The 11,794-nt window shown below is 34.3% G+C and overlaps 1 protein-coding gene across 1 annotated transcript; it reads left to right on the forward strand.

Annotated features, from left to right (window-relative positions):
• The first annotated feature begins 1,738 nt into the window (after positions 1–1,738).
• LOC145122723 (protein NRT1/ PTR FAMILY 6.3-like) lies at positions 1,739–6,283 on the forward strand. The gene is made up of 5 exons (XM_079058289.1): positions 1,739–1,971; positions 2,130–2,307; positions 2,402–2,441; positions 2,530–3,110; positions 5,200–6,283. The coding sequence occupies exons 1-5, from the start codon at positions 1,857–1,859 to the stop codon at positions 6,074–6,076; spliced, it is 1,791 nt and encodes a 596-aa protein (XP_078914415.1). The 5' UTR covers positions 1,739–1,856; the 3' UTR covers positions 6,077–6,283.
• The last annotated feature ends 5,511 nt before the right edge of the window (positions 6,284–11,794 follow it).

Consider the following 11,794-nt stretch of genomic DNA (forward strand, 5'->3'; position numbering starts at 1 on the left):
ATAACTTCCTCATACGAAGTCAGATTTGGGCGTTCTTTTTATGGACGCTCTCGGTTTAACGTATTCTACGACTTTCGTTTAGGTCGCTAAGGCTAAAAGTCGCTCTATCGTAAATTCACTATTTACGCTTCCCGGTGTCGTGCCGGTTCCGTTGCGAAACTTCGACGGGTCATAACTTCTTCGTTATAACTTGAATTTCGGCGTTCTTTATATGTACGGAACCCTTGAGACATATTCTACAACTTGATTAATATTATTTATTCTAAATAATCTTTTGTCGAAAAGTCGTTTTCGACCCCTATTATGTCTAGATTTACTAGCTCGGATCTACGAGCGTTACACTATGCAAAAATCTTCTCTCAAATAACATAAAACAATATAAGGTATTCTATGTTTCTGAATTTTAGATTTTGCATGAAATCCAAATTAAGTTTTCTTTGATTATCCAAAATTGGATTTTGTGTTACTCCATTATCATGTAACGTCAATATCACATAACCAAATAACGCACGTAAAATACAGTTATAATATAATTAATACATATTTATACATAACATTATTTTTGAATGTGAAAAACCTTGTATTTTTACAATAAATATGGTTTTTAAATTAAAAATGATGTATATATACATTTTAAAATATTATTTATACGATTTCAGTTGAAACAAAAAAAAATGATGTTCGATTTAGAATAACGAAATGAAGTGACAACATTGAACAAAATTGAAAAAAAATTGATAGTTTGATTTAGAACAAAAAAGTGGAGTAAAAATTGAAAAATAAAAAATAAAAAAACTTAGTGTTAAAATTGAAAAAAAAAATAATAATAAATGATCATTTGGTGTCTTTTTTTGATATATTTTTTTTCAACTTTAACACTTCTGCATGTACTGTGAGCATGTGATGTCATCAAAAGTGACATATCATCTTATTATATCATCATGAAACCTGATTAATCAAGTCAAATAATCAGAGTTGTAACAAATTAATAAATAAAATATCAAATTTGAGACAAAAAATAATGCAATGTCAAAATCGAATTATCTAATTCGTACAAATGAACTTAATGAAGTTTGTGAAATTTGAGCACAATTATTCCATATCACCTCCTATTACTCCCTTATATTGTCGATTATTATAACTAGTATGTAAACCCTTCGCATCATGAATTTTATATATACAAGAAGTGTAATGCCTTGTATTTTTTTTCCCCATAAGGTTTTCCACATATATATATTGTGTTCTTGGCATTTTGTTTTGCTTCCTATTATCATCACCATTCTAATCAAATTACTATCCAAATGATATAGCTGAAGAAACCGAAACCATTCCTATCTGGAGTGTCGACTATGAATATGTAACACTTTCTTTTATTAAAATCTATTTTCTCATTCGTTGAAAATTAATTATAAGAATTCTCTAGAAGAAATTGATGTTAAAATTATTTATTTTTCTATATATTATGAGCAATGAAAATAACAAATGGTATCGATTTGGATCACGTTCTCTATACTATTTCTATTGAATGAATATACATCGACCTGATATATACATGAAGCGTTTTACAAATAATATTATGCCATAGAAATTAGAAAATTAATGCTGTCTATAAAAGGAATGGATATAATCAATAATAATATAATGCCATAAAAATGGATATAATCAATAATAATATAATTAGATATGATCACACATCGATTGCTATAAAAGGCCCCTCGGTATTGCCTAAAATTTATGGAATATTAAGCATCTCATCCCCCCCAATATCTTTGATCTTTCCCCCCCACCTTCAAATCCTAAGCAGCATATACTAACATTTTATACAGAAGCAACCAAAATATATCACAAGATATAATATGGCTCTCCCTGAATTACAGGTAGCAAAAACTCTAAGTGATGCTTGGGACTACAAGGGTCAGCCGGCTCACCGTGCCACCACCGGTGGCTGGATTAGTGCCGCCATGATTCTAGGTTCATCACCCTTCCTGTCCTATTCTGTATCCATTTCTTTCATTATAAACTCAGTTGATATGGTTTCGAAGCATCATTCTTGGTTTCCTGCTCCATTTCTTGTTTTAATGATTATGATTAAGATTAAGATAATCTAAAATGAAGTATCGTCTATTCAGGAGTGGAGGCATGTGAAAGGTTAGCGACTTTAGGTATCGCTGTGAATTTGGTGACATATTTGACCGGGACGATGCATTTTGGAAATGCTAGCTCCGCCAATGATGTCACCAATTTCTTGGGTACCTCTTTCATGTTATGTCTTCTTGGAGGTTTTGTCGCTGACACTTTTCTTGGCCGGTAATTACTCATATCAACCAATTGATTCCTTATATGAAACTTTGAGTAAATATAATTTTTTCTCATTTTATGTTATGGGTGTGTTTAATTATAGGTACCTCACCATTGCCATATTCGCAGCAGTTCAAGCAACGGTGAGAGTGATATACATATACATTTACTGATTAAACTATATGTTCGTAGTCTGAACTTTTACTTATTTTTGTAATGATTAATTAACAGGGTGTAACACTTTTAACCATCACAACCGCCATCCCTAGCCTTAAACCACCAAAATGCACCCCTGACAGCGGCAACTCATGTACTAAGGCTACCGAGGTCCAGCTGACGTTTCTCTACCTTGCACTCTACCTGACAGCTCTGGGGACAGGTGGACTGAAATCAAGTGTTTCGGGTTTTGGGTCAGACCAGTTTGATGAGTCCGATAAAGGGGAAAAGACCCAAATGGTCGCTTTCTTCAGCTGGTTCTTCTTCTTCATAAGTATCGGGTCGCTTGGGGCAGTTACTGTTCTTGTTTATATCCAGGACAATCTTGGTCGTCGTTGGGGGTATGGGATCGTGGCTTGTGTCATTGTTACGGGGTTGGTGATCTTCTTGTTGGGTACAAAAAGGTATCGGTTCAAGAAGCTTGTGGGTAGTCCTTTAACACAGATAGCTTCGGTTTTCGTGGTGGCATGGAAGAAGAGACACATGGAGCTTCCTTCGGATCCTTCCTTATTGTTCAACGTGGATGATATTGTAATTAACGAAGGAGCTGATAGCAAGAAAAGCAAGCAGAAGTTGCCACACAGCAAAGAATATCGGTGAGTCCTTTTCATTTTCTGTTTATTTGTCTTTATATCTAGATTTCGCTTCTGTTTTTAATGGATGATAAATTCCGCCGTGGTAAATATTATTAATTTATTTATTGAAAAGGTTCATGAGACATGAGAATATGTGTGCCCAATAGAAAGTAATTTCAACATTTGTTCTTGCATAAAAGAGATTATTCTTAATTTCCTTTTAGCATAAATAAAATATTATCCAAACTATATTTACAAGTTGGCCTTTGTTTTAGTTTTCTTTTTCGGTTGATTATTAAACTTTAGATGATAAAGAATCTTGACTTAATTTGATGCATTTTCTTATTAAAAGAATGTACATATTATTAGATAAATCTAACATGCAATATATGAAACATAGTCGACTCTCATCTTCTCAATATGGTATGATTGAGTGTTTATGAAAAAATATATTATTACTAGTTAATTATTTAGGATAAAGTTTATTTATGAAGTTAGCTTTTTCTCAATTTTCAAACTAAAACAGGTATTTAACTTCAAATTTTCAAACTTTTATTTAAACGATGACGTGCATAATTGAGCATGTGGAGATCATTAAGAGTTAAGCTTATGATGGGTCCCATGTTTTGGCAATCAATGATGAAAATAATAGATGAAAATATACTTTGAATAATATGGCCAATTGGCAATAAGATCCACGAATGATTGATCTTGTTCTTCAAATTTGCCAACAAAACTTGTGGGTGCCATCTTTTGTCCATAACTCAAGCAACTAGAATAATAAGCCAATCCTAGGCCACCATATTCCTTGTTATTTATACCAATAATTCTTGCTTGCCTACAAAATATATTAAAAAACATTAACCAGTTTTGTTTTAGCATGGATTTTATTTACTTAAGATATTATTTGTTCTGCTTCATAAAAAATATATAACTTAATGAAAAAAATTAATTTATTGTTTGTTAAATGCTTAATAATTAGATTCAAAGTTTATGAGGTTTGAAAACAAAAACAAAAAGCTAAAAGCAAGTATATACAGAAAGGTAAAAGCTAACTATTTCAGTTTGTTTGTTTATGTTTTTTTTAATAATTTTATATCATAATTAAAAGTATAACTTAGAATCCTACAGATTATCTAAAGACCCAAAAAGATTCCTTATATTGTTTCACCTTTTCAATGATTTTGAAACCACGCACTTTGTGGTTGTCTGCATCTTTCAACACTGTTAGGCGTCAATGCCAATTATTTAAGGACAAACATTAATGCTCTTGATATATCACTTTCTACTACTTTATCATACACCGACTGCATAACCCTGCGATAAAAAATATACTCGTATATATATATAATCTAATTAGTAATTACCATTCATATTTCTTAATTTTACCTACCATCGCAAATGGTGTCCATCGAAAAGAAAGCTTACCTTGGAAAACAGAAACCCAAATATCTATCGATCTTTCTTGGATATATTGTAAAAGTTACGATTATTATATTGTTATTATATATGATATGATTTATGAGTATCTTAATCATTTAAGTTTTAGATTTTTTTAAACATACATGTGCATGCATCTGTCTTGATTGTGCTATTGATAACAAATAGTGCACCATCAAGATCACGAGGTTCTGATCGAACGTACAGTCTGTCTTCAATCAATCTCTTGATGCTAGTTGTATAATGTGAAAACCAAGTTTCTGTCTTGTAACCCTAACCCTAGCCAAAGTTTTGTAGATATTCACACCCTTTTGTCTCCTATCGGTGAAACAAGGCCAAGTTATATTTAGACATAGAAAAAGACGTCTAAAGAAAGAATAAAAGTTAATCAATCATGCACTAAAAAGACAACCATCAGCAGATATGGAACTCCAACTGCTGAAAAACTTTTATTGATCGTATTAGTTATGCAAAAAAAATATTACATCCATATTTGCTAAACACGTCTTAGAGCTGATCATGATATATAGACACTATAGAAGAGATTTAGACAATCGTGTGATCAATCTTGACTATAAAAATAAAGTACTATAGTTAGTAACAGTTGTGGCCTTCACTTGACCATATATATTCTTTTTATTGTTATTGATTGATCTACTATTTTTGGCAGTTTCCTTGACAAGGCAGCAATTAAAGACGGAGAAAGATCATTCGAATCACTAGCTACGGTCGACAAATGGAATCTTTCAACTTTAACTGATGTCGAGGAAGTAAAAATGGTGATCAGAATGTTACCAACTTGGGCTACCACAATACTATTTTGGACAGTTTATGCGCAAATGACCACACTCTCTGTGTCACAAGCTACCACAATGAATAGACACATCGGAAACTCTTTTCAGATCCCTGCCGCTTCCCTTACAGTTTTCTTTGTAGGAAGCATTCTTTTAACGGTGCCAATCTATGACCGGATCATTGTTCCAATTGCCAAACGGTATCTCAAACACCCACAAGGGCTAAGCCCTCTACAGCGTATAGGAATAGGACTAGTCCTATCCATCTTGGCCATGGTTGCAGCTGCTATATGCGAGATCAAACGACTACGAGTTGCTAGGTCTCATGGCATAGTAGATGATCCCTCTAAGGTGGTCCCAATAACAGTCTTTATGTTGGCTCCGCAGTTTGTATTAGTGGGTGCCGGTGAGGCGTTTACTTACATAGGACAGCTTGACTTCTTCTTAAGGGAGTGCCCAAAAGGGATGAAAACAATGAGCACTGGATTGTTTCTAAGCACATTATCATTAGGGTTCTTCTTTAGCTCTATTTTGGTGACAATAGTTCACAAGATTACAGGAGACAAGAAGCCATGGATAGCTGATAACTTGAACCAGGGGAGGCTTTACAACTTCTATTGGTTACTTGCAATTTTAAGCGTCGTGAACTTTGGGATATTTCTGGTTGTGGCAAAAGGTTATGTCTACAAGGAGCGTAGGCTTGCTGAAGAAGGCATCGAGTTGGAAGAAGATGACTTTGTAGGCCATGCATAAATTTGGAGTTATTTTTTGTTTAGATTTCCCTTTTGATGTAAAATTCTGATTGCTATTTCTCCCTCTTTGTTGTTATGCCATGTTTGGTCCTAACTTTTTGTGAAAAGAAATAAGGGACAACAATGGAAATGTAAAAAAGGAAGGCCATTTTTGTTGTTCATATGAAAAAAGCAGGCTTAATTTGACGAATAAATGGGTGTTCAAATCTTTTTTGGTCTTTGTGGTTTGCTTGCTTATAACTATTTTTCTTAATTTCAACTCATACCACGATGTAGAGTGTTGAATGTGTTGGTGCATAATGCAGCCTTTGTAAAATTGTAATATTCTCAAAGTGTATTCGACTATGCTTAGTTTCCATTTTTATGCAGCATTTTTTTATTGCTAGTTCTTGTTTACTATTTTATGTGAATTCCAAAAATATTATCTATGAGAGAGTTATTACTTGGTTATAACAACTTAGAACTTAGTACATCTACAGTGCATTGAACTTTATAGTGCATTGAACTTTATAGAGTACAATAGAATGTCTATCAATTTTTCTTAAAATACATTAATCTCTATAAAATTCAATACAAAATTACAAAAGCTAATTTGTAATATATATTTAAGATTAAAAACTTTATTTTTTTTCTATTGAAAAGTTCAATGGTCATTGAACTTCAAATCCAATGAATGTCAAGGTGGCATCGATAGGGTTTAATGTATTGAATGACAACTATATTTGTCACCTCAATAAGTCTCATATTAAACTCACAATTGTAGATGCTCTTATAATTAGTTAGCAAAGTTTCCTAATTAATTATTAGAGTAAATTACACGAATGGTCCCTATGATTTGGGGTAATTTGCACGCTTGGTCCTAACTTAATTTTTTTAACTCGGAATGTCCCTACTGTTTCTTTTTGTTACGCGCTTGGTCTCTGTCTTACTTAAAAAGACTATTATTTAAATAGGGAAAATTGTGGGGTGGGCAAGGTAAGGTGCGGGGGTAGGCTTAGGGGTGTGTTTATTTAAATAAATTAAAAAATCAATGGCAAAATAGTCTTTTTAAGATGGAGACCAAGCGCGTAACAAAAACAAACAGTAGGGACCTTCCGAGTTAAAAAAATAAGTTAGGGACCAAACGTGCAAATTACCCTAAACCATAGGGACCATTCGTGTAATTTACTCTTAATTATTATGCATTAGTACTTTTTTTAGATTAAGTGTAGATCCAAAATTTTCAAAACTTGATTGGTTTGTTTGGTTTATGTCTTCTATGTTAAACTTCTCTTATAATTCGACTTGAGCCTCTCGCTTTAGTCTTTTTTTAATTCTAATCTTTTGTTTGCCGTTCAAAAAAAACTATTATGCTTTATAGAGAATGCTTAGGGTGATGGCCTGATGGGTATCCAATAACTATCACCTCTCCCTTCGGTGAAATAATAATCAGCCCACACATAACTTTTGTTCTTTCTTCTCATTCTTTACCTTTCTTCCCTAGACACATGGAAATAGTTTTCACTAGCTAGTATGCCTCCCATTCCTCAGCTTTTGGTACAACTACTGATGCACAAGGTACAATACGAAGACGACAAAAAGGAGAGGAGGCTCGAGGAGATCTTCTCGGAAATGGATTTCTCCTTTAAGTAACGGGACATATGGGGCGATGTTAGCATCCTCATCACCTTCCCGCTCGATATTGTCCACCCTTAGGACAATATTTGTAAGGCTACAAATAAGGCTGTTAGATTTCATTATTTTTCATTCAAACCTTTCAGAAGCCTCTTTCCCTTATATATTACCTTGGTGATTTCATCCTTCTTGTAACCTCCCTCCACTGTCGATTTTACAAGAATAAATAAGAGTTCCTATCTGGTTTTTCCAAAAGGGTTTTCACCCAAGTTTATTTATTTATTTTTTGTTCGCGGTTTTATGTGTTGGGTTAAGATGCAGCCTCGAAAAATACAATGACAATTATATAGATGAGTATGCTAAGAAAATTAAACAAGAACAATGTAACACCCCTCGCATAGGCCTATTTGAATTAGCCTTTAACTAAATCTTTCAAAATAATTTTAGAGTTGTAGTTTGCAGGAAAAACGATTTCCAAAGTTTAATTCAATACTTTGCAAAGTTAAAACACGAATAACGCTCCCATTTAAAAATTTCCAAACCCATTTAGTGGTTTAATACAACAAATCATGCGAGAGTGCTAAAACATATATCAAAACAAGGGTCTAAGAAGATATTACAAATCAAAGGTCTTCTAAATATCCAAAGCTTATGAGTCTCCTAAGCTTCTACCAATCTCTACTAACTTGAAACATTTTATCAATAAGTAGGTTAGGCTATAGGGAAGCCTAGTGAGTACAATCCTAGGGTTAGACGTTATAGACGGTTTATGAATGAACATTGTGGTGCATACACCAATGTACAAACCCGTACTTTCTCAAAAAGAACAAATCAACATCAAAGGTTAGCTTGGGGGTAAAATTAGATATAAGAAAAAGTACATTGTCATTTGTGACAATTCCCAAATAAACTTCATTGTCAAGTAAATAATACCAAGTGTGTAACGTCCCAAAAAGTCATAGTAAAATTTTCATTTTTAAAACAATAAATAATACAAACGATTTGTTCCAAAACCAACCAAAGTAATTACATCATTTAAACATCAGAGTAAAAGTTATAAAAAACTAATGCAGAAAACGTCAGGGGAAGATGTGCAGCCATGTCAGGCCCTTCCCTTTCGTATCGGAAGTACCTGAAACCAAGAACATAGAGTGGTAAGCACAAAGCTTAGTGAGTTCCCCAAAATACCACATATCATACATATAATAAAGATTGCTATTTGTCAACCATAGTCTTGCTATTATGCCATGAGTAGTATCTTGGTCTCTCTTTGTCGGGCCTAGGCGCCAAAACCCTGAGTCTTACAGACAAGTGTCAAGAGCCACCTCCTGGTCTTCCATGCAAGTATCGCAAAGACAACTAGCATATTATATATATATAACTTCCAGGGTCCAGTCCCTAGTCTTGCAAACAATTTTTCGCGAGCCATCTTCAGGTCTTTCATACAAATGTCAGGGGCCACCCCCTGGTCTTCATATATAACATAAACCAGTGGATCGGCATTGGTGCCTTCGACCCCTATGTACAGTGAGGAGACTCACCTGAATCACAATGCCGACTAAAACCTCACGCAATGTCGCACCAACAATAGCCAACAACTCTTACCGCCAAAAGATGGGTGCTAAACACCTCCTAACAATCCACACAAGGCAAACCCTAAGTCTACCTTCTAAATAAAGAGATTGACGAAAAGTTAACCCATGGAAAAAGTCAATAGTCAAATTCAATGGATAGAGTTGACTTTAGCCAACCGCCACGTCGTGGCCTTCCTTGGCCACGTCTTGGCCTTCACCCAGACAAACATACGGGAAATTCCAAGTCGCCACGTCGTGGCAACCTATGGCCACGCCACGGGCACTGGGTTTCCAACAATGGATTAAGCTGTTTTCTTCGATTCCAAGAGCTCCAAAGCTCAGATCTGGTATATACTATGGTCTAAATGGATAAAGTTTCCAAATTATCCATTAAGACACCCAAAGAGATCAAGATCTCTAACCCAAGATCAGTGTATCATAACTCTTGTTAGGTTTTCAGCATTCTAACACTCCTATGGTGTACATACAACCCTATAAACCTTGGATCTATGTTTTCTCTATTATACATGCAAATATTAAATATTCCAAGGTTTCATCCTAACTAGCATATTATGAAGCACCTATACTACAAAGTTCTAGTTAGATGACATACCTTTTGATGTAGCTTGATGTCTTCAAGCTTTAAGAGCTTAGCCCCAATAGTGTGGAAGCCTCAAGTGGAATCACAAATCACCAAAACACCTTGGAAAGCCTTTAGAGAACATGGATACTTGGCTCACACTATGAAATCGGTTATTGCCCTCTTTAGTGTATCCACACTAGCCACTAGCATAATTTCATGAACCATAAGACCCTTTATATAGTGTGGAGGATTAGGTTTAAACCCTAATACCCATGACCTTTCATTTCCTATGATCCATGGGTTAAAGCTCCATGGACTATCCATGAAGACTTAGCCCAACCTAAATGAACTTGGCCCACTACACACACACACATACACACACACATATATATATATATATATATATATATATATATATATATATATATATATATATATATATATATATATATATATATATATATATATATCTAAGAGTCCATATTTAATTAGTTCCTTTTGATCACTTAATTAATTATAAATTAATTCTTGATCAATACTAATTAAATAATATGATTATATATTAATATATTAGAACTTATAATATATTAATATAAATCATAAATATACTATTCTCAAAAGACTATCCATATAAATTGTGTCGGTGAAGTGCAACCCAAATGGACTATGCCGGGTCGGGTCAAGTACATACCAAATATAGTTATGGACTTAGACATTAATCCAACAGTCTCCCACTTGGATAAGTCTAAAACTGTTATTGAGTATGACTTCAAAAACCAACTGGCAATCGTAGCTCTTAAACCCGCTGTCGAACTCTGATCTTGTCAATGAACTCTGACCTCTGTCAATGACTTGTCCATTAGATAAGGGATCATATATTCCTCCATTCTAGATATCATATGGACTGAGACATGGATTATAATCATTCTCTCTGTCCATTTGTTGTTTCCGGATTTTCGATTTATGATGACTGACTGATTGAACAAATCAAATCAGTCCTGGCTTGGCCAAGCACTCACATGTGTCATCGCTAAATCATCGAGGGGCCCACAGATATCGGTTTTATCCCGAAGGTAAAAGGAATGGATAAACTTCGACTCATATGGCTTGTTCTACTACTTGTTGAATCATACACAAAGACACGTTTTATAACATCGAGTTACCAAATGCGTTTTCGACTCATATGGCTTGTTCTACTACTTGTTGACTTTCTTACCAAAGTTCATATTTCTGATACGAGATGCTTTGATAAAACTTTATCAAAATCATACACCTTTCCTTATATAGCATGCATGTGTGTCTAAACAATTTCAGAACTATGAAAAGGGATGCCGTAATCATAGTCTCAATTGTTTAGACCTTTTGCCATCTGCTTCAAATCTACTTGGTGGAAGTGTTTCCTCACCATCATTTTCATGAATCGGAGAGAAACCTTATGACCCTTAGATTTTATGGTGTATGTGTTCTTATCTATGTGAATCGTCAAAACCATAGTCACAAGACAAGGATAATGACAAATCCAAACTCATATGGACTGAACTTATGCAATCTTAAATTCTTGCCACCTGGCAGTACAGGGCCTGCCATTGCTTCCAAGTTGTTATGCAACCAATTGAGAACTTTCAGAACTCCTATGCAAAGCCAACTTTAACTGGAATGGGCACAGAATATGTCAACACGATAGGTTATAAACCTCAAGTCGTGTGCTAGTGCAGAACCTCAGGTTTTATTCTTGATTAGTTCTTGAAGTTCTTTTTAGGATCTTTAAGACTCCCACTGTCCTCTTGACATATAAGACTATCTTGCCAAATATTCAAGAGATAGTACGGATTCTTTATCAAGACAAACACTTCACACAATTGGCCTTAGTTGGTCTTTGTTTTATCCAAAACATCACAACTTACCAATTTCAAATGTACAAGAGTAGGACACTTTTACTCTTACATTT

This window comes from Lactuca virosa, chromosome 6, assembly GCF_052849685.1.
Source record: "Lactuca virosa cultivar CGN04683 chromosome 6, Lactuca_virosa_CGN04683_v6, whole genome shotgun sequence".
Classification (NCBI taxonomy): Eukaryota; Viridiplantae; Streptophyta; class Magnoliopsida; order Asterales; family Asteraceae; genus Lactuca; species Lactuca virosa.